We start from the raw sequence: 25,062 nt of genomic DNA, 5'->3' as shown, positions 1-25,062 counted from the left end.
TCTAATGAATACAGATGCTAAAATACTAAACAAAATATAATACTAGCAAATTGAATACAACAACATATTTAAAAAATAATACATCATAATCAAGTGGGATTCATCCCAGATTCTCAAGGATGGTTCAACATATGTAAAACCATTAACATAATACAACATATCAACAAAACAAAGAACAAAAACCACATGATCTTATCAATAGGTGCAGAAAAGGCATTTGATAACATACAACACAATTTTATGTTTAAAACACTCAACACAATGGATATAGAAGGAAAATATCTCAACATGATAAAGGCTATTTCTGATAACCCATCAGCTAATATCATAGTAAATGGCATAAAACTGAGGAATTTCCCCCTTAAATCAGGAACAAGACAGGGTTGTCCACTCTCTCCACTCTTATATAATGTGGTGCTCGAAGTTCTAGCCAGAGCAATCAGACAAGATAAAGAAATAAAAGGCATTCATATCAGAAAAGAAGAACTAAAGGTTTCACGTTTTGCAGATGATATAATCCTATAAATCAAAAACCCCAAGGACTTCACAAAAAGATTACTAGAAACAATAAACCAATACAGTAAGGTCGCAGGATACAAAATTAATATACAAAAGTCCATAGCCTTTCTATATGCCAACAATGAAACATTAGAAAACAAACTAAAAAAAAAATCCCCTTCATAGTTGTAACAAAAAATAAAATACCTTGGAATAAACATAATAAAGAATGTAAAAGACCTATATAATGAAAACTACAAAGCATTGTTAAGGGAAATAGAAAAAGATACAATGAAATGAAAAAATATTCCTTGTTCTGGATAGAAAGAATAAATATAATCAAAATGACCATATTACCCAAAGCAATATACAAATTTAATGCAATTCCTTTTAGTTTATATATTCATTTTTAGAGAGAAGAGAGAGGGAGAGAGAGAGAGAGGAGAGAGAGACAGGGGGGAGGAGCTGGAAGCACCAACTCCCATATGTGCCTTGACCAGGCAAGCCCAGGGTTTCGAACCAGAGACCTCAGCATTTCCAGGTCAACGCTTTATCCACTGTGCCACCACAGGTCAGGCCAAATTTAATGCAATTCCCATCAAAATTCCAATGACATTTTTTAGAGAAATGGAACAAAATATCATCAGATTATATAGAACTATAAAAAACCCCGAATAGCCAAAGCAGTCCTAAGGAAAAAGAACGAAACTGGGGGCATTACAATACTTAACTTCAAATTATATTATAGAGCTACAACAATCAAAACAGGATGGTATTGGCAGAAAAATAGACACTCAGACCAATGGAATAGAATAGAAATTCAGAAATAAAACCAAATATATATGGTCCAATAATTTTTGATAAAGGGGCCAAGAACACACAATGGAGAAAAGAAACCCTCTTCAATAAATGGTGCTGGGAAAACTGGAAAGCCACGTGCAAAAAATGAAACTCGACTACAGTTTGTTCCCTTATACTAAAATTAATTCAAAATTGATCAAAGACCTAAATATAAGACCTGAAACAATAAAGTACATAGGAGAAAACATATGTACTAAACTCATGGACCTTGGTTTTAAAAAGCATTTTATGAATTTGACTCCAAAGACAAGAGAAGTGAAGGCAAAATAAATGAATGGGACCACATCAGACTAAGAAGTGTTCACACAGCAAGAGAAATTGACAACAAAATAAACAGACAGCCAACTAAATGGAGATGATATTTTCAAACAACAGTTCAGATAAGGGCCTAATATCCAAAATATACAAAGAACTCATAAAACTTAACAAACAAACAATCCAATAAAAAAATGGGAAGAAGACATGAACAGACACTTCTCTCAGGAAGAAATACAAATGGCCAACAGATATATGAAAGGATGCTCATCTTCATTAGTTATTAGAGAAATGCAAATCAAAACTACAATGAGATACCACCTCACACCTGTTAGATTCGCTATTATCAACAAGACAGGTAATAGCAAATGTTGGAGAGGCTGTAGAGAAAAAGAAACCCTCATCCACTGTTGGTGGGAATGTAAAGTAATGCAACCATTATGGAAGAAAGTATGGTATTTTCTCAAAAAACTAAAAGTAGAACTATCATATGACCAGCAATCCCTCTACTGGGTATATACCCCCCAAACTAAAAAAACATTGGTATGTAAAGACACATGCAGCCCCATGTTCATTGCAGCATTGTTCACTGTGGCCAAGACATGGAAACAACCAAAAAACCCTTCAATAGATGAATGGATAAAGAAGATGTGGTACATATATACTATGGAATACTACTCAGCCATAAGAAATGATGACATTGGATCATTTACAACAAAATGGATGGATCTCGATAACATTATATGGAGTGAAATAAGTAAATCAGAAAAAACTAAAAACTGCATAATTCCATACATAGGTGGGACATAAAAATGAGACTAAGAGACATGGACAAGAATGTGGTGGTTATGGTGGGGGAGGAGAGGAAGGGAGAAGGAAGAGTGGAGGGGCACAAAGAAAATCAGATAGAAGGTGACAGAGGACAATTTGACTTTGGGTGATGGGTATGCAACATTATTGAATGACAAGATAATTTGGAGATGTTTTCTTTGAACATATGTACCCTGATTTATTAATATCACCCCATTAAAATTAATAAACATTTATTTTAAAAAATGAAATAATACTCAACCATAAAAAAAAACAAAAAGAAGGTAAACAGAGACAAAGATGGACACTTAATAATGATAAAGTGGACATTGTACCAAGATGATATGGCATTTCTTACTATATAGGCATTGAACCAAGGTGTATCAAAATATATAAGACACTACTAACTGATCTAAACAGAGAAGCACACAAAAACACAATTATACTTGGAGATTTCAACACACCATTGATGACTTGAGAAAGATCATTGTAAAAGAAAATCAAAAAAGAAATATTGAGCTTAAATGACACCCTGGACCAAATGAATGCAATAGACATTAATCGGTCACTTTATTTCAGAACTTCAGATTGTACTTTCTTCTCCAGTGTGTATGAAACATTCTCAATGATAGGCCATATGTGGGGCCACAAAATTAACATCAACAAATTCAGGAACAATAAAATTATACCAAGGATATTTCCTGTTCATTAGGATTTGAAATTAGAATTGAACTGTAAAACAGTTAAGAAATCCATAAAAATGTAAAAATTAAACAACATACTTATAAAAAACTGCTGGATAAAAGAATAAATAAAAGCAGAGATCAAAAGATATGTACAGACAAATGAAAATGACAACATGATATATCAAAATTTCTTGGATACAGCATAATCAGTAAAGAACCTAACATCACACCTTAAGAAACAAACAAAGAAAAAATAAAAACAAAGGCACAATGCCAGGGGAAGAAAAAATAGTAAAAATTAGAGCAAAAATAAACAGAAGAGAGAAAAAAAAACTGTAGGAAAAATTAATACAATGAAGAGCTGGTCCTTTGAAAAGATCAATAAAATCAACAGAGCACTAGCTAGACTCTCTAAAGAAAAAAAAAAAAGGAATCATATAAACAAAAACCAAAATGAAAGACAAGATATTACTACAGAGATCATGGATATACAAAGGATTATAGTAGAATATTATAAAAGATTTTATGCCATTAAAAATATTTTTATGCCTAGAAAAAGTGGATTAATTCCTAGAACTATACAATCTTTCTAGACTGGGTGACAAAGAAGTGGAAAACATAAATAGATCTGTAAGCAGGGAGGAAATAGAAACAACTATCAACCCACCTCCCCCCAAAAGGTCCAGAACTACATGGCTGCACTAGTGAATACTAACAAACTTTCAAAGAAGATTTGGTACCTATCCTTCTCAAAGCCTTCCAAAAAATATAAGATGCAATACTCCTCAACACATTTTATGAGGACAACATAAACCTCATAACAAAACCTGGCAAGAGGCCCTGGCTGGTTGGCTCAGTGGTAGAGGGTTGGCCTGGCGTGCAGAAGTCCCGGGTTCGATTCCTGACCAGGGCACACAGGAGAGGCGCCCATCTGCTTCTCCATCCCTCCCCTTCTCCTTCCTCTCTGTCTCTCTCTTCCCCTCCCGCAGCCAAGGCTCCACTGGAGCAAAGATGGCCCGGGCGCTGGGGATGGCTCCTTGGCCTAAAGTGGCTCTGGTCGCGACAGAGCGACGCCCCGGAGGGGCAGAGCATTGCCCCCTGGTGGGCGTGCTGGGTGAATCCCGGTCGGGTGCATGCGGGAGTCTGACTGTCTCTCCCGGTTTCTAGCTTCAGAAAAATACAAAAAAAAAAAATACCTGGCAAGGAAAACACACACACACACACACACACACACACACACACACACACACACACACACAACTGTAGACCAATATCTCTCATGAATATAGATGCAAAAGTCCTAAGCAAGATACTAGCCTATTGAATGCAACAACACATTTAAAAAACAATATATCATAATCAAGTGGAATTCATTCCAGGAGCACAAGGACTGTTCAACATATGTAAATTAATCAACATAATAGACCACATCAACAAAACAAAAAACAAACATCACATAATCTTATCAATAGATGCAGAAAAGGAATTTGATAAGATACAACATCCTTTTGTGTTTAAAACAATCAATAAAATCAGAATAGAAGAAAAGAACCTCAACATAATAAATAATATGAAAAACAATCAGCTAATATCGTACTAAATAGTTAAAACCTGAAGGCTTTCCTCTAAAATCAAGAACAAGACAAGCCTGCCCACTCTCTCCACCCTTATTCAATATAATTCTGAAAGTTTTAGCCAGAGTGATCAGGCATGAGAACGAAAGAAATGGGCATCCATATTGGGAAAGAAGAAGAAAAAGTATCACTTTTTGCACATGACTTGATCCTGTATATAGAAAACTGCAAAGACTCCAACAAAAAAACAATTAGAAACAGTAAACCAATACAGTAAAATCACAGGATACAAAATAAATATATAAAAATTCACTTCTTTTTTATGCACCAATGATGAAACTTTGGAAAATAAATTCAAATGAATAATTTCTTTTACAATTGCAACAACAAAAACAGTATCAAAATACCTAGGAATAAACTTAACAAAGGATATGAAGGACTTATATACTGAAAACTACAGAACATTATTGAAAGAAATTGAAAAGATAAAATGAAATGGAAAAATATTTCATGATAATTGGTTGGAAAAATCAACATAGTTAAAATGAACATATTACCCAAAGCAATATACAAATATAATGCAATCCCCTCCAAAATCCCAATGTCATTTTTTAAAGAAATGGAACAAAATATTACCAAGTTTGTATGGAACCATAAAAAACACTGAAAAGCCAAAGCAATCCCGAGTAAAAAGAATGAAGCCAGAGATATCACACTATCTGACTTCAAATTATCATATACAGCCACGATATATAAAACAGTATGGTATTGACTGAAAAACAGACATACAGGCCAACTAAACAGAATCAAGAGCCAAGACATAAAATTATATATATATATATATATATATATATATATATATATATATATATATATGGACAAATCATCTTCAACAAAGTAGCCAAAAACACACAAAGGAGAAAAAAAACCCTCTTCAAAATATGGTACTGGGAAAATTAGAAACCCACATGTAAAAGAATAAAACTTGACTCCAGCTTTTCCCCTGCACAAAAATTAATTCAAAATGAATCAAAGACCTAAATATAAGATATGCAACAGTAATTTACATAGAAGAAAATATAGGTACCTTGTTTTGTTTATCTTGACTGTCACACAATTTTTGTAGAGTTGTCTCAGTTTTAATTTGTGAGTCTCTACTCTTTTCTCTTTAACATCTCTAGTTGCCTCTCTTTGTATTCACTGATTATTTTTTCTATCAGGCTTGTTCTATTAGCTAAACTTGCTACCTCAGTCTTCAATTCATGTATTAAGTTCTTTATCTCTGTTTCTAAAGTTTCAATCTCCTTGGTGAGTTAATCGTTTTGTACATTAATTTATTTTTTGAGTTCATGAAGTTGCCTGGTGTCTTTTCACATCTAGTTGAGTATTTTCAGAATTTCAGTTTTGAATTATCTATCATTTAACTCCAAGTTTTCCATATAATTGAGATTTTTTTCTGAATATTTAAAATTTTTTTCTGAACTACATCTCTTTCTTCTGTAGTCATGGTATTTGACTTCTTCTCTGATGACATTTGAGAGTGGTATTGTTAAGAACCATAACAAAAAAAAAAGAAATAAAAATGAATAATTTAAATAAAATACAACAAAATATAAAAATTTTAAAAATTATGAGAAGTAAAACCACAAAAAAGATCAAAAGCAAACAAAAAGTCAAAAACAGAACACCACAGAAAATAAGAATAAAAATATAAAGTTTAAAAAAGATGAAAGTCAATAGAGAAAAAAGAAAAAAGCATAAGAAAAAAATGGGAAGAAAAAGAAAAAATAAATTTCTGTTTAGAGAGGTTTCTTCCAGTAGGTGTCATTGTATTAAACTTTTAGGTTTATTAAGTCCCTGTGCTGTCCAGTGCTGAGATGTTCCTGTCGCAATGATGTAGGCAGTGCCTCAGTCACACTGGTGGTTGAGGCTTGTTTTGAGGGATTTATGGCTTCTGCCTTAAGTCTTCTGTTTTATGGATTCAGTTTTCTGGCTTTATGGCTCTAGCAATGGTGATTTCAGGCTTCCAGCACTCCTTTCCATGTCTCAACAGACCTGGGGACCATACATGGAGCACCCCTATTTTTCAGAGGAGTGAGTAGCTCTGGAGAGCAAGCTGTTGGGTTTGTCTCTAACACTTTTGGTACCATGAGGTGAGGGAGGCAGGATCTGGGATGCTTTCAGGCCAACTTCAGTTTTCTTTGCTTCTGCCAAGGGCGGGCTTCAGGAAGACTACCAGAACACTGGCTGTGACACCGTGCTCTGGCTGCTTTGGGTTATCTCCCCTTTTCCCCACTGTCTCACTGCTCCTCCCAGCAGAAAAAGACCCAGTAATTCCGAGTTTTCCTGTTCAAAACCCTCAGACAAAATCCAGAGAGCCTGAGATTTCCTTCTCCCTGTGGTCCTGCAGAGAAAAAAAACCCAGTCACTCCAAGTTTGTTTCCTCTCCTCTCCTAAGCAAACTGCAAATATGTTTCATCTTTTGCCCCCCTTTTCACCTTGTCCCACCTTTAGTCCATTCGGTGCATGAATATTTCAGATGCTCATGCTAGCCCAGCTGGGGTTCTTTCACTGCTTTATAGTTGTTCACTTTGTTGAAATTTCAAGGGGAGAGATCAGGAGTATCTCTCATGCCATCTTCTGCAGTTTTAACATAAAAATTTAGATAAAATTTCTGAGTCTAAAATAATAATAGGAATGCTGTAGAATAACAAATGCCTTCTGAAAAATTCAAAGTATTTTTCAGACCTTATTGAATTTGAGCATTTTGTGTGTCTGCAAGAGGACAACAGCTACATTGTTACTAGAATAAAACAGCAGATAATTTGTATCTTGTGGAAGGTGACTAGATGAATAAATTCTGGTGTCACAAATACAGCCATACTTTTATTTTCAGTCTTGAATCGAGGTCTCACTCCAGACCCACCATCCTGGTTCCAAGGTGAAGCAAATATTGTACAAGGAAACCATAGTTATATTATGCTTCTAAACTTCTGCACCTCCTCTATTTTGTACTGTAGAATAAACATGAGGGCATTCTGCATAGACACCTATCTCTTCAAACTCTACAATCTTGTACAATTCTGACTGAATTGAAGGGCCCAGTGGTCATCTTACCCATTTATCTAATTCTGTCAGGTGACTAATTATTTGGTCAGATTCATTTACTGCCCTTGCAAATCTGAATCTTTAGTCTTCTTCATAGTTCAATTTCCCCATCACCCCTTCCCTTTCTTTTTATTTTTCTATCCATTGTCCAAAACTCAAACTTATCCTCTTTTTTCTATTATTATTCAGTTTTCCCATTAACCCCTTCTCCACATACATTTGCTATTCTTTCTTGTGTACTACTTTCAGTCTTTGTGTTCATTATCTATTTTGCCTATAAATCACTCTTCCCTCTAGTTTCTCTTCCATTTTCTTTTTTAAAATTTTATTTTGAAAATTAAATTTAAAAAGGAGATATTGATCAAGAAGAGTGCATACCTGGCCGGTTGGCTCAGCGGTAGAGCGTCGGCCTAGCGTGTGGAGGACCCGGGTTCGATTCCCGGCCAGGGCACACAGGAGAAGCGCCCATTTGCTTCTCCACCCCTCCGCCGCGCTTTCCTCTCTGTCTCTCTCTTCCCCTCCCGCAGCCGAGGCTCCATTGGAGCAAAGATGGCCCGGGCGCTGGGGATGGCTCTGTGGCCTCTGCCCCAGGCGCTAGAGTGGCTCTGGTTGCAATATGGCGACGCCCAGGATGGGCAGAGCATCGCCCCCTGGTGGGCAGAGCGTCGCCCCCTGGTGGGCGTGCCGGGTGGATCCCGGTCGGGCGCATGCGGGAGTCTGTCTGACTGTCTCTCCCTGTTTCCAGCTTCAGAAAAATGAAAAAAAAAAAAAAAGAAGAGTGCATAGATTTCAGGTAAATATTTCTATAGCATTTGAACTGTTTATTATGTTGTATACCCATCACCCAAAGTCAAATCACTTTCTGTCACCTTCTATTTCTCCGCCTTTACACCAGTTTACACATTGCCTCTGTTTGGTCCCCTCCTTTATGTCACCCTCCCCCTGGTCACCACTTAACATTTATCTTTGTCAATGAGTCTGTTTTATATTTCACCTATGTGTCAAATCATACAGTTCTTGGTTTTTTTGAATTCACTTATTTCACTCAGTATAATATTCTCAAGGTATATCGATGTTGTAAATGGCAATATGTCACCATTTTTTATGGCTGAGTAGTATTCCATTGTTTATATGTACCACTTCTTATTTACCTGATCATCTATTGAAAGACACTTTGTTTCCATATCTTGGCCACTGTGGATAATGCTGCTGTGAACATGGGAGTATGTGTTTCTTTGCATAACAATGTTTTTGAGTTTTGGAGGTAGATTACCAGTAGAGGGATTGCTGGGTCATATGGTAATTTTATTCTTAATTTTTTGAAGAACCACCATAGTTTCTTCCACAATGGTTATACTAATATGCATTCCCATCAGCAGTGAATGATGGTTCATTTTTCTAAACACAGCCTTTCCAACACTTCTTATTACCTTTCTTGTTGATAGTATCCAATCTAACAGATGTGAGGTGCTTTTTCATTGTAGTTTTAATTTTCATTTCTCGAATAACTAGTAAAGATGAGCATCTTTTCATAAATCTGTTGACCATTTGTATGTCCTTTTGGTAAAAGTGTCTGTTCAGAACCTTGCCCCATTTTTAATTGGGTTATTTGCTTTTTGTTGCTGAGCTTTGTAAGATCAGTATATATTTTGGATATTAACCCTTTATCAGAGAAGTTGTTTGCAAATATCATCTCCCATTTAGTTGGCTGCCTATTTGTTTTCTTGTCAGTTTCTTTCCTGTGCAGAAACTTTTTAGTTTGGTATAATCCCATTCATGTATATTTGCCTTTACTTCCCTTGCCTTTGGAGTTAGATTCATAAATTTATCTCTCTGGCTAAGACCTATGTTTTTTTTTTCTATGCAATTTATAATTTCAGATATTATATTTAGGTTGTGATCTATTTTGAATTAATTTTTGTGCAGGGGTACAAACTGTATTCAAGTTTTATTCTTTTGCATATGGCTTTCAACTTTTCCCAGCACCTTTTATTGAAGAGGTTTTCTATTCTCCATTGTGTGTTTTTGGCTTCTTTGTCAAAGATGATCTGTCCATATTTATGTGGTTTTATTTCTAGCTCTTGATTCTGTTCCATTACTCTGCATGTTTGTTTTTCTTCCAATAATATACTGTTTTGATTATCAGGGCACTATAGTATAATTTGAAGTCAGGTGGTGTGATACTTTTGGTTCCATTCTTTTTACTCAGGATTCTTTTTGCTATTAGATGTTTTTTATGGTTCCATGAAAACCTGGTAATTTTTGTCTTATTTTTTAAAAAATTACATTGGGATTTGGATGGGGATTACATTAAATTTGTATATTGTTTTAGGTCATATGGCCATGTTAATTATGTTGATTCTTTCAATTTATGAACATGGAATATTTACCATTTCTTTGTGTCTTTTTCAATTTATTTCAATAACATTTTGAATTTTCACTACATAGATCCTTTACACTCTTTGCTAAGTTAACTCCTAGGTATTCTTTGTTGTTCTTGTTGTTACAATTATAAAAAGGAATAATTTTTTATGTTTATTTTTTGAAGTTTTATTGTTGGCATATATAAAATAGTCTTTTGTATATTGATTTTGTATTCTGCAACTTTACTCTGTTGGTTTACTGTTTCTAATAGTTTTTTGGTGGAGTCTTTGTGTTTTTGATATATAGGATCATATCACCTGAAAAAAGTGAAACCTTTAGATCTTTTCTCCTGATAGGCATGTCTTTTATTTCTTTCTCTTGTCTGATCACTCTGGGTAAGATTTCCTGAACTATGTTGAATAAGAGTGGAGAGTAAGCAGCCTTGTCTTATTTCTGATTTTAGAGAAAAAGCCTTCATTTTCTCATCATTTAGTATAGTTTAAGCTGATGGGTCATCATATATGACCTTTATTATATTGAGGTACTTTCCTTCTATTTTGATTTTATTCAGTGTTTTAAACATAAACCGGTGTTGTATCTTGTCAAATGCCTTTTTCGTATTCATTGATAAAATCATATGATTTTGTTATTTGTTTTGTTGATGTAGTGTATTACATTGATCATTTCCATATGTTGAATATTCCTTGTGCTCCTATAAAGAATAACACTTGATCATGATGTACTATTTTTAATGTGTTGTATTTGATTTGATGGTATTTTGTTCAGGATTTTTGCATCTGTATTCATTAGAGATATTATTGTGTAGTTTTATTTCTGTTGTCCTTGCCAGGTTTGGGTACCAGGGTTATGTTGGCCTCATAAAATGAGTTAAAAAGTATTGCTTCTTCTTCTAATTTTTGGAAAACTTTGAGAGGCATAGTAACCAAATCTTTAAAAGTGTGGTAAAATTCAATAGTATAGACATCTGGTCCTAGACTTTTGTTTTCTGGGAGGTTTTTAATAGTTGTTTCTACTTCCTGTCTACTTATAGGTCTATTTAGGTTTTTCACTTATTTGTGATCAGTCTAGGAAGATTGTATAGTTCTAAGAATTTATCCATTTTCTCTAGGTTGTTGAAATTGGTGGCATATAATTTCTAATAATATTCTACTATGACTCTTTGTAAATCTATGATTTTTCTAGCAATTCCTCTTATTTTATTTAAGATTAGCTGTACCGGCCATGTGTTGCTGTGGCTCAGTCTGGTTAAATGGAAAAAAGAAAAGAGAAAGTGCATGTTTCTAATATATTTAATTTCACAATGCTTGTGGGTATACAATATTTTTTGTTGTTCCATTGTCTGTGCATATATAGAGATTGTCTGGTTTGCCAAGTCAAGAACATACAACATATAATTGTCCATGTGAGAAGCAATCCGTGTGTAGATCTAAAGTGTACAATTCTAAAGATTGGCCCTGAGCTTTGTTGATGGTGATTGCAAATGCCAATTAAATTTGGAATTGCAATCTCTTAAATTGAAACGGCATATTGGTTGGAATCATAGGAATGTGAGGAATGAGGACATCTTCACCTCTGAAAGGTCCTGTCAAGATTGTTGCTTCTACAACATTGCTCATTAATTTTTTACAGCACACAAACCCAAACACTTCATGTTTTACCATAAAATCCATTAGCAATTTCAGCTTCTGTCAGAAAACACGTGCTGTGATGTCATGCCTATCCACCGGTGATTGGCCAGGAAGTAAGAGCTGTTGTATATCGTCACAAGCTGGATTGCATGTGAATGTAACGAATAGGTCTGGATGCCCATAGTGATGAACATTGGCAACTGCATCTTGAGCATACTCATGCATATGACATGGACTGCCTGTGTATGAAGATGGCAAAATCGTTAGTCTTCCAACATTAGTTGTATTACCGTCATTTACAACTGCATCTCGCAAATGAACATATTCTTCAGAGCGAAGCTTGGTGTGATTCAAACAGATGAGTATGAAATGTTCTGTTTTGATTTTTGCATACATATCTACAATGTATTGGTAAAATAATTGACAGCATTTCAAAATGTGATTGTCTTCATTCTCTTGAATCATTAATCGGTATGAATAATAGTTCATTGTGCTGCATTTCATATTTGTTTCTTTACCACTGACTGGATTTATCATCTTAATGTTGAAGTGATATCCATCGGCACCATTCCAAAAAATGATTGAATATTGCAGGGCATAGTAGCATCAATGATTTCCTGTAAGTTTTGTCAGTTGATTGTTTCTCCAATGAAGAGCAATATCTCTAGGTTGGAATTGATCTCTGACTATAACAATTGCCACTTTGCCTATAGTTGGAGCATTGAATCATTGCACATGTTCTCCAGCAGCCCTTTTGTCAGCATGAATAACAATCTTGTGTGTATCAGATGGCATCATGTCAATTGCTGTTTTGAACAAACGCACAAAATTGTTTTCTTCGTGAAGAAGCTCTTGCAGTTGGGAAACGGACCTTTTTATGCCAGTAGAAATTCTGCAGCATGCATTCAATTCATCATTGCCATCACCGATGAAATACATTTGTAGGAATTTATGTTGACAATCTGGGAATGGAAGCAGGGAGCTGGCTTTATGATACATTTGTCCTTTCACTTTGAAAGTTGTTATGAATTGAGCTGTTACAATTTCTGTGCCAAATGACGTCATTTGGAAGCATAAGTTCTATTTTCTGATGTTAGAGAGAAAATGCTTTGATACAGTGGTATATCCAGCAAGCAAAGTTTTTATTGGCTCTGGCGGTTCTCCAAGTTGAGGCAGTTTAATTTTTCTGGCAGTGCAACACATTCCTTTTGTTTCTCCATTAAATTTCAGAGCCTTGCAATAAGGACACACTTCAGTCATAGTGCTGTTAAGAACATACCAGTTCAAACTATAATTATCAGCTGGATTGTACCGGAATGCAAGGTGATTGTAATCGCGTGATTACTGAGCATGAAGTCATGCTTGACGCTGATCTGCTGTTTTTCATTGACATTTTTCAGTCACTCAGCCTGTCGCATTCATTCTGATGAGAACAAAGCAGATCTGAAGCTGCAGAACGTGATTGCTGTGCTCACAACTGTGCATCTTCAAGTCTGGCTGCACATAAATGAATTGTAAATCAGAAACATTGAAATGGAATTGTAAAATATTTAGTATAGCGTGTGTTGCTTTTACGTCCAACAGATGGCGCTGTTTTTTTTAAAAAAGCATGTTTTTACCTGTTACAGGTGTGACATCTATATCTATAAAATAATAGGTATATGAAAAAGAGCACATATTCGAATGCAACAATGTTTCAAAAGTTTAAAGCAATCGGTGAAGAATTTTCAGAGATTTAAGATTTTGAACAAATGAACATTTACATTTTTATTTATACAGATTTTGTTTATAAAAGTTCTTCCTCTTCCTTCCTTAGTGAGTTTAACCAGTGTTTTGTCAATTTTAGTGATCTTTTAAAAGAATGAGCTCTTTGTTTTATTTTTTTTTCCACAGTTTTTTAGTTCTTTATATCATTTATTTTGGCCCTAATTTTTACTATTTTCTTTCTTCTGCTGATTTGGGTGCCTTTGATCTTCATTTTATAGTTCATTTTGATGTAATGTTAGCTTGTTTACATAGGATCTTTCTTGATTCTTAATATAAGCCTGTAATTATATAAATTTGCCTCTAATTACTGCTTTTGTTGAATCCCAGAAATCTTGATATGTCATGTTTTTATTTTTATTTTTCTGTATATATCTTTTTATCTCTGCTTTTATTTCTTCTTTGACTCATTTTTAAAAGTATGTTGTTTCATTTCCACATTTTTTGTGGGTTTCTTTACTTCCTCTTTGCAATTGACTTTCTCATTTCAAAGCCTTATGTTCAGAAAATGTGCTTGGTATAATTTCAGTCTTCCCGAAATTGTTGATGCTAAATTTCTGGCCCAATATATGGTCTATTTTTTGAGAATGTTTTATGGAAACTGTAGGAGAATGTATAATCTGACATTTTGGGATGAAACATCCTATAAATGCTTATTATGTCCATTTGATCCAGAGTGTATTTTAAGACAGATATTTAATTATCAATTTTCTGTTTAGGTGATCTATCTAAAGCTGTTGATGATGTGTTGAAATATCCAAGTATAATTGTACTTTTGTCTGCTTTTATTTTTAGATCAGTTAGTAGATGTCCTATATATTTCGGTTCTTCCTGGTTCAGTGCAAATATATCAAAAAGTGTTATGTGTTCCTGATATATTTTCCCCTTTATCATTATAAAATGTTCATTTTTGTCTTTGGTTACCTTTGGTTTCTTGAAGTCAGCATTGTCAGATATGAGTATGCCTACACCTGGTTTTCTTTGGATATTATTTGCTTGGAGAATCATATTTCAACCTTTCACTTTGAGTCTACTTTTGTCTTTACAACTTAGATGCATAGCTTGAAGGCAGGATATCTTTGGGTTTTTCTTTTTGATCCAATTTGATATTCTGTGCCTATTTATTGGTGAGTTCAGTCTTTTTACATTTAGGGTAATTATTGACACTTGAGGATTTTCTATTGTCATTTTATATTTTGTTTTCTGGTAGCTCTATGTCTTGTTTAGTTCTTCTCTTTTTCACTTCTGTTAGTTGTTTTTGTTTGGTGATATTCCATACTTCTTTTCTTCTTTTTTTTTTTTTTTAAGCTATGTGTTTCAGTAATGGCTTTTTTGTGGGTAGTTACCATTATTTTATTATGAGAAAAATGTTCAGATGTATGAACACTTTGTCTAAAGTATTTCAGCACTCCACCCTTCTTTGCTACTGTAACTTTTATCCTCTCCCCTTTTATGTTGTTGTTGTCACACTATTTTTGTTTTGATTGTTACCTTGCTGGAACTTTTACTTGTAGTTTTGATTTGTTTATTTCTTTGTGTCTGGTCAAATAACCCCCTTAATTATTTCTTGCAGTGTTTTCTGCTGATAAATTCCCTTAGCTTATGTATGTCTGCAAACGTTTTTATTTCTCCATATTTAAAGGATAACTTTGATTGATATTATTTTTTTGACTGGTAATTTCTTTCTTTTAGTTCTTTGGATGTTTGTGTCTGCGGTCTTCTGGCTTGTAGAATTTCTGCTGAGAAATCAAATGAAAACCTAGTCAGCTTTACCTAATACTTGTGTTCTGTTTTTTAGCTGCCTTGAAGGATCTTTTTTTGTCATTGATTTTTGAAAATTTTAATATGTGCCTTGGAGTAGGTCTGGGTTGAGGTAACTTGGCAATTTTTGTACTTGGATTTAAGTCTCTTTTTTCATAGGCTTAGGAAATTCTCATTGTTTGAATAGGCTCTCCATTCCCTTCTCCTTCTCTTCTTCTGATACAACCTGTGTTATTATATTGCTCTTTCTGATGGATTCATACAATTCTTGTGAAGCTCTCACAACATTTTAATTTCTGAGTATCCCTCTTCTCTTCTATTTAGCATCTCTAGTTTCCTGTCTTCAATTTGGCTTGTTATATTAGCTAAACTTGCTACCTCTGTCTTCAATGCACGTATTGAATTCTTCATCTCTGTTTTTAAATTTTCAATTTGCATGAGGTGTTTGTTTTCTTTTCTGAGCTTATTATATTGCGTATTGGTGTTTTCTTGCATGTCTTTAAGTATTTTCAAAACTTCAATTTTGAATTATCAATCATTTAACTTTAATTTTTCCATGTGATTAAGATTTTTTTTCTGAAGATTTTTTATTTACTCTCTGAACTATGCCTCTCTCTTGTGTAGTCATGTTATTTGATTTCTTCTTCCTTAATGGCATTTGAGAGTAGTCTTGTTAAGAATCCTAACAGTAAAAAACAACTAAAAATATAAAAAATTTTAACTAAAAAGTACAATAAAAGTATAAAACTTAAAATTTTTCAACAAGAAGAAAAACCATGAAAAGAAAAATCTAAAACCAAGAAATAAAATATTCAAAAAATAACACCCTCAGAAAAAATAAAAATTAAAAAATATAAAAATTAAGGAAAATAAAATTGCAAAGAAAAATGAGAAAAACAGTTTGAAAAATAAGAAAAAATGAAGAAAAAAGAAAATGTAAATTTTGATTTTGAGAGCCTTCTTCTAGTTTTTTCTTTTTTATCATACTACAAGTTTTAGCTTGTGAAGTTCTTGGGTTGTCCTTATCTAAGATGTTGTTCTTGCAATGATGTAGTCAGGGCCACAGTCATGTTGCTGTTTGGGGTGTGTTTTGAGGCCTTTATGGTTTCTGCTTTACAGCTTTGGCTATCTGACTTTACGGTTCTAGCAATAGTGTTCTCAGGCTTCCAGGCATTCCTCACAATGTCTCAACTGACCCTGGGACCAGACATGGGTACCTCTATTCTTCAGGGGCGAGAGTGGCTCTGGAGAACTAGCTGTGGCATTTCTCTCTACCACTCTTCATACTACAAGGTGAGGTAGGTGGGATCTGGGAAGCTTGGGGGATGAAATTTAGTTTTCTCTGTCTCTGCTGAGTGCTGGTTGCAGGTAGACCAAGAGAACACTGACTGTGACCCTGCATTCTGGCCATTATGGTTTAGTATCTTCTCTTCTACCCTCAATCTCACCACTCCTCCAACAGAAAGAGACCCAGTTACTCCGAGTTTCCCTCTCTGTACCCTTCAGAAAATATTCAAACAGCCTGAGTTTTCCTCCTCCTTACAGTCCAGCAGAGAAAAAATAAAATAAACCAGTCACTCTGGGTTTGTCTCCTCCCCAGAGCCAACTGTTAATGCATTTTATGTTCTGCCCCTCTTTTCACCCTGTCCCACAGTCCATTAACTGCATGGATTTTTCAGGCATGTCCGCAAGCCCCACTCGAGTTCCTTCACTGCATTATAACTGTTTAATTTATGAAATTTCAAGGAGAGAGATCAGGAGTATCTCTCATGCTGCCATTAATCTGATGTCATCTCTCTCTTTCATTTTCTTACTGTTTTTAACCATCCATATAACCTCACCATCATTCCATCCCTTCAACCACCTCATTACATGCATCCTCTTTTGTTTATATCTAATCCACTTCATTCATTCTACAATTATGTACACTCTTATATCCCTTTCAAGCTTTTTATGCACTTTAATACAAGAATGTTTCTCTCTTATTTCTCTACTCATGCTCTATTCTCTCCAAATTCTTCCTCTTACATTATAGCCATTCACACTCTTTTTCTGCCTTATCATTCCTCCCCTTTTAAGAACCTCATATTTTTTCACAGAGTGTAATGCTCCCTCCTTCTTTTACAAGTAAAACTTTCATTATAGTTTTGATGTCATCTCCTTGTGGTTTTCTCTGCAAACTTGATGACAGCAAAACCTTGTCTCTACTGTATCTTCAATCATTGTTTTTCTACTAGCCCTTTTCTGCTATCTCACAAATATGTACCAGTCTCTCCACTCAAAAAAATATATCAACTATTTCTTTTACTCCTGAGTGTGTCTTTTTTTATACTATTTTTTACCTTCACACAAGCTTTAAGAAAGTATTTTCTATGTTTACTACCTTCATTACCACTATACCAACTCCTAAAAACAACATTGAAACAGTGTATGTGACAAACACCAATGTCTTTTATGTCACCAAATCTAATATATACTTTTAATTTTCTATATTATTTCAGCTCTCTGCAATAGCCAATAATCCTGTAAAAGTATATAAATAATAGTAAAAAGCAGGAATATACAACCAAACTAACAGAGTATGAATGTGGGCTCGATCATTTACTAGGTGAGCTTGGAAAAGTTTTTCCCCACTCTGTCTTGGTTTTCTCAACTGTAAATTAGGAATAACAGTATCGATCTCAGAGAATTGTTTTAAAGATTATGAAAGTAGAATGATTAGAAGAGTTCCTGGCACATTGCAAGCACTATACTAATGTTACTTATTGTACTTACCATACTATTATTGGTGTTATTATTATTAATCACTCTCATCTTTTTTAAAACCTTTAATCCTTTCATATATCAGTCAAAATGGGTTCATATGCAGTAACAAACGATCCTAAAATCTCAGTGTCCTAAATCAACATAGATTTATTTCTCACACTATTTGTTTATCTGAGGTTGTGGGGAGGGGTACTCTTGTCTATATCATCTTTAACAAGAAACACAGAACTATAAAAAAAGACCACCTTGCAGAATGCTACTCACTGTGGCCAGAGGAAAGGAACATGGGAAAATAGTGTACTGGGTCTTAAAGGTTTCACACCATTCCTGAGAAATAATATATATTATTTCCACTCATATTTGGTTAACCAAAGCAAGTTATTTGTCTTTGCCTAATTTCAAGGCGCTATAGAAGTGCAGTACTACCATGTACCCGAAGGTGAACCAAAAAATATTTAAAATAGCAGTGTTGACTATTACACTTGCCATACCAGTAGTCTTATGAACATTTTCTTTACTTTCCTTCTTGGTCTCATTCATAGGTTTCTATTTCTCCCATCTGTCTTAATGATAAGAATACCACATAACTGGATCCTTGGCATGATTTTCTTCTCACTCTGAATATTTTTCTGAAGTGATCACATTCATCTATATGATTGTCCCAACAAACTGACAGTATAAAACTTTATATCTCTAGTTTATATCTGTCTTATGGTCTTAAGACTTGTGTATCCAGCTCTTATTAGACTTTTGTCCTTAAATAATCCTAAATCTGCTCAAGTTTATCTTGTCCAAAATTAACCTTGCAGGTTTATTCTAGCTAAATTTTTCTTAGCTCTCATATAATCTACCCCAATTTGAAACACCATAATTTACCTATGTTACTTGGGAATCTACTACCTAGACTCCTTCTCACTGTCATTTAGACATTGGCTGTTTTTACTGTTCATTTCCTTAGTCTATTTTTCCTTCTCCATTTTAATCCATGCTCTGAATTAGAACTTCACCACCCCTCACCTAGACTATTAAAGCTGTTTCCTAACCAAGTTCCCTAATTTCAGTCTTACTTCCCTCAAATACATTCTTTACACAGCCATATATAAAACAAAAAAAAACTAATTAGCTTGTTCTCTTGCTTATAATATACCATGCTATTTCCTGCAACTGCTCACTTGGTTTTCTCTGCCTAAAATATGCTTTCTCTCTTCTTTTTATTTTCCATCTAAAATTTTCTAGACTACATTTTACTTGTTTAATAACACAGAATGAATGTTAATATTAATAATCAAGAGCTGAGCTATTGCCTCATCCAGGAGGTCGTTGCTCAACCTGACCCAAAATAATAAGTTAGATAGCCTTTTTACTATTTCATAATTACTTGTATATTTATCATGTCAGTTAATATTTTTGTGATATCTATTTGTATTTTTTGTGTGTAAGAGACAGAAAGAGAGACAGAGAGAGTGGATAGGGACAGACAGACAGGAAGGAGGGAGATGAGAAGCATCAATCATTGTTGCGGTTCCCTAGTCTTCTTCGTTGTTCATTGATTGCTTTCTCATATGTGCTTTGACTAGGGGGCTTCAGCAAAGCAAGTAATTACTTGCTCAAGCCAGAAATCTTGAGCTTCAAGCCAGAAATTTTTGGGCTCAAGTCAGTGACCATGGGGTCATGTCTATGATCCTATGCTCAAGCCAGCAACCCCATGCTCAAGTTGGTGAGCTCAAGCTCAAGCCAGTGACCTCAGGATTTTGTACCTGGGTCCTCCGCAAGGGACCCAGTCCATTGCTCTATCCACTGTGCCACCACCTGGTCAGGCTCTATTTGTCTTTATTTACTATTATACTGTGATTATCTTAAACACAGAACCATGTTTTCTTAATGTTTGCATATGAAGAACTTTATTCAGTGTCATGTATATATTAGGAAATCAAAACATGTCTGAAGAATAAATAAAAACTACTCATCTTTCTTCCAATCACAGTTCCTTTCCCTCCCTTCTTACTTCTTTATGTCTTTTTTTATACTCATGCTCTGCATCCTTTTATACAAATTATCCTTTCAAGATATCATAATATCTACCATCTTTATTTTGCTTTCTCTTCTCTCACATTCTCTTTTCTTTACCCTCTTCTTCTTGACAATAGTCTCTGTCTCAGTCTCTCTCTCTCTCTCTCTCTCTCTCTCTCTCTCTCTCTCTCTATATATATATATATATATATATATATATATATATATATATATTTGGAGAGATATATACAGTGTGTCCGTAAAGTCATGGTGCACTTTTGACTGGTCACAGGAAAGCAACAAAACAATAGAAATGTGAAATCTGCACCAAATAAAAGGAAAACTCTCCCTGTTTCATACCTATTTAGTGCAGTTCGATGTGGGCTCATGCACAGATTTTTTAGGGCTCCTTAGGTAGCTATCCCGTATAGCCTCTACAGACTCATCACTGACTGATGGCCTACCAGAATGGGATTTCTTGACCAAACTACCAGTTTCCTTCAACTGCTTATCCCATCGAGTAATGTTATTCCTATGTGGTGGCACTTCATTATGAACACGCCGATTTTCATGTTGCACTTTGGTCACGGATTCGAATTTAGCGAGCCACAGAACACACTGAACTTTCCTCTGTACCATCCACATCTCAACTGGCATGGCCGTGGGCTGCTCTGCTGTATACACAGTGTTACATCATCATCTGCGCATGCGCACATGCTGCCACATCATCCTACAGAAACTGGGAGGCTTTTCCTTTTATTTGGTGAAGATTTCACATTTCTATCGTCTTTTGTTGCTTTCCTGTGACAGGTCAAAAGTGCACCATGACTTTACAGACACATTGTATATACTACTCACAAAAATTAGGGGATACTTTATTGCTTCATATTCATTTTGAAATATACTGTAATTTTGTGAGATATATATATCTGGGACATATATAAATATCTGGAAGAGATCAATAAAATTAATATATATTAATAAATTTAATATATATAATATATTTATTGATCTTTAGATAATTTTTCCTACTTCTATCCACTTAATTTTTCTCAATTTTCTCTCCTCTATTCCATTTTTATTTATCCTCTAGTCATTCAGCTCCTCATCTATAAATTCTACTTTTCCTTAACTATTCATTTGCTATCTATTTCTCCTTGGCTATCTTTTTCTCTCCCAATTTTTTTAGGAAAAACAATAAATAGTAAGTTTAAAGTAATAAAGAACTAGCATATATGCAAGCACAATTCATATTTTCACCACATATTTACTAGACATGCATTTTTTTAAGGGACAGGAGGAAAAACAGTGAGACAGACTCTCACTTCCGCCCTGGCCAGGATCCACCCAGCAACCCCATTTGGGACAAAGCTCTAATAAGTTCAGCTATAATTAGCACCTGATGCCAACACTTGAAACAATCAAGCCACTGGCTGCAGAAGGGAAAGAGGGAGCGAAGGGGGAGAAGGAAAGGGAAAGCAGTAAATGGTTGCTTCTCTTGTGTGCCCTGACCAGGAATTGAACCTGGGATGTCCATATGCCAAGTTGATGCTCTATCCACTGAGCAACCGACCAGGGCCACATTATTTGAGTTTTATTTCATATATTGAAAATAACAAATCACAAATTTAAATGCCCACATAACTTGCATTGAAAGATCAAGTTTTCCTATTACATAAATGTTCACTCAGTTACTTAAAATTCACACCAAATGTGAGAGGGAGCTTCAGGAAGTGAAATCTGGTAGCAGAGGAACTAGCAAAAGCATAAAGCAAGAATCAAGAAAGTTTACAGTGTTGGGGCATAGAATCATATTGAATTAGAAATCCTTTTAAAGCCATTCTGTTTGAAAGCAAAATTCAATACCTAAAAACTCTAATGATAATTATGATTCATGAAAAACATAAAATTGTGATGGTTTTTATGCTTTAGGGGTAGAAAGTATGATATATATTTTATGCACTTAAAAGTTTTGAGTATGTGAAAACAGAGTTTATTCTTATATTAGTAATTATTAATTATTGTATTATTTTCCATATAAACATCTGTAAACCTACATTTGCCCCACGCTGTATATTATACTTTTGTACCCCCAAAGCATATAAAACATCACAATCCCCAAAAGCATAAAAATATCACAATTTTATGTTTTTTATGACTCATTCTATATTGCTTAAAAGTTATAGTCTTAAGTTCTATGGAAAATTACCTTGTATCAAATTCTTCAGCATTGCCAGACAATGTGGCATTAAATATATGTTGCTATAATTGTGTGTGTGTGTTTAAACAACACTATGTTTCTGAAAATAACCACCATTATGTCATTTGATTCTCATAACTTTATATCACAGGAGTAGTTTGTTGCCACAGCTAAGTCTAGTCTTATTCTGACTGTCACAATGTTCATGCTTGTGGATATGGCTGTGAAACTGTGTATTTAAGTGTCCTTGAATATGTACATTCCTATATTTTAGTTCACATGTTTCTTGGAGTAGAATGAGAATATATCCCTGTGTTTATGAAAATGGTCATAAGGCCACCTCTCTAATTATAATATATATGAATGTGAGTGTGCATGCCTGAAAATGCATTAAGAAGTATACAACTATATATGCATTTATAATCTGTAAATTTGAAATTGTTTTCAATGGATATCCAAAAACATGCTACTTTCAACCTGTCCTACTCCCAAGTATACTATAGATAGAAGTACCACTTTCTGACCTCATCGTGTAGAGGAGAGTTCCATTGTCCACCAGTCTAAGCAACTTGTTAGGTGTGGTCATGTTATGGGCCACTGATTTCTTGCCATTGTGAAAGAAGGTGTCAGGTGTCCAGATCTTGCTAGCCAGAAGATTGTTCAGTGGAAGGATCTTCATGGGTCCATCGAATTTCAGCCTTTCATCATGCCATGTCTGGCGAAAAAATACATCAATAGTGTACTCCTAGGGATACAAAAAAAGACAAAATAACTTTTGGATAGGGTTCTAGTAAGGACCCACAGTGATTTTAGCAGATATTATTTTCTAATACTTCCTCTGATGCAGAGATACAACCGTTTATTTATTTATGTATTATTTATTTATTTATTTATTTATTTATTTATTTATTTAGAGACAGGAACAGGAACATTGAGTTGCTTCAGTCTGTACCCTGACCAGGAAATCAAACTGGTAACCTCCATGCTCCAGAACGATTCTCCAACCAACTGAGCTATCTGGCTATGGTGCAACAGTTTATTAACAGTAATTATGGAAGTATAGTAAATGACTATGATTCAAAAATAATGCCATGGAGATCCATAAATACAGAGATAAAATATTTGACAAAACTTTACTTGAGAAGGTCACTGACAACACTGACCTGCACATCAAAAAAGCTAACCACAATACCTTGCCTTATATGAAGGCAAGAACTCCTGGCCTGACCTGTGGTGGTTCAGTGAATCAAGCGTCAATCTGGAATGCTGAGGTCACCGATTCAAAACCCTGGGCTTGCCAGGTCAAGTCACATATGGGCGTTGATTCTTCCTGCTCCTCCCCCTTTTCTCTCTCTCTTTTCTCTAAAATTAATAAATAAAAATAATGTTTTAAAAAGGCAAGAAATCCCTCTTCTATGTAGCTGTACTTCTAGTAAGAACAAATACCTCATCTGATCTATTAAACTATCCCATATGAACAAAAAATGACAATATAACAGGGGGGCAGCAAGATGGCGATGGAGTAGGCGGAAGTACAAACTTCTACCTCCCAGAACCAAAGTGGATTACAACTTAATTTTATAAACCATCATCTGGAAAAACCAACATTGGACTAAACTAAGAGGACTCTTTAACCAAGGAACACTGAAGAAGACACACTGAGATTGGTAGGAAAAGTGGAAACACAGAGAGGGCTTCCCAGCTCCCAGGAGTGAAGGGCAGTCTAAAGAGACTCACGTGGTGGAAAGCAAGTTTAGTGGAGAGGGGAGGTTCCTGGGCCCCAGGAACTAAGCCCCAGCCTGCAGCCTCAGAGCCTAGAAGATGCCTATGGACAGTATTTAGCAGTGAAACAAGTCAGGATACTGTTTGTGAGAAAGAAACAGATTTCTCATATCCAGGATTCTTCTTAAAGGGACCACGCAGAAAATGTCTTTCACAACTACTACCCATGACTCTGGGGGATAGGGAGAGAGAAGAGGACTGGAGTAGCAGGAAGAGAGTGTAATCTAAGAGGCACAGGCAGAAATACTTTGAGCAACAGCCACCCTAACCACTGGGCTGAGTGACTCCCCAAATCTGAAGTGAATATTTCCCCTGGAACCAGCAATACAAGCAAAGGGAAGCAGGACACAAGCCAAACAAATTCTTTTGTGGCACTCAGAGTAGAGTTACATAGAAGGAGGGAGCTTTAAGAAAAACAGTATTGAGTGTTAGGGTCTGAGCTGCAGCACACCCACCCACACTGTTGAGGGCTCACCAGAGGGCGGGCAGTGGCAGGATGCAGAAGTATGGACCTGTTAGTGGGGGAGTAAATAAGGCCAGCCATGACTGAGGTCTGTCATAAGCTCATTCTAGCCTGGCAGGGGCAAAAGGAGTGCATGAAAGTGGTTCAGCCAGCTGTGAGGTAGCCAGCAGTCCTGCCCACAGTGAAAAGGCAAAAGCCTGGGAACTATAAGAACCTGCAATTGAGAGCAGGCATGCAGTTCCACCCAGCTCAACTCACGAGAATAGTTCTGCCTGCAAGGGCAGGGAAAAAGCTCGGGAACAGGCGGAGACCTGCCCAGCCCACGGAACCAGGGCTGATGCTCGAGCACAGCTCCACCCGTGGGGGTGGGGTGAAATCCAGGCAATAGGCAAAGACCCACGGCTGAGCAAAGGTGCTCACACTTGCCTGCCAGGCCAAGGCTTGCAGCCCCAGCTGTGGCTTGCAGCACCACTCTTAGGGACAGGGCAAAGATTGAGGCCAGCCGAGGCTT

General features: G+C 35.5%; 1 protein-coding gene across 3 annotated transcripts in view; it reads right to left on the bottom strand.

Moving 5' to 3' along the window:
* GABRA3 (gamma-aminobutyric acid type A receptor subunit alpha3) overlaps positions 1 to 25,062 on the bottom strand; it is a 449,120-nt gene that overhangs the window by 179,628 nt on the left and 244,430 nt on the right. For all 3 annotated transcript variants that reach the window (XM_066357176.1, XM_066357178.1, XM_066357177.1), the window contains exon 5: positions 22,831 to 23,051. In XM_066357176.1, the coding sequence (XP_066213273.1) occupies positions 22,831 to 23,051 (221 nt within the window). The remainder of the gene's footprint in view (positions 1 to 22,830; positions 23,052 to 25,062) is intronic.

Source organism: Saccopteryx leptura, chromosome X, assembly GCF_036850995.1.
Source record: "Saccopteryx leptura isolate mSacLep1 chromosome X, mSacLep1_pri_phased_curated, whole genome shotgun sequence".
In the NCBI taxonomy this organism is placed as follows: Eukaryota; Metazoa; Chordata; class Mammalia; order Chiroptera; family Emballonuridae; genus Saccopteryx; species Saccopteryx leptura.
The sequence above is the reverse complement of the archived record's forward strand: the minus strand, read 5'-3'. Positions and strand labels throughout refer to the sequence as shown.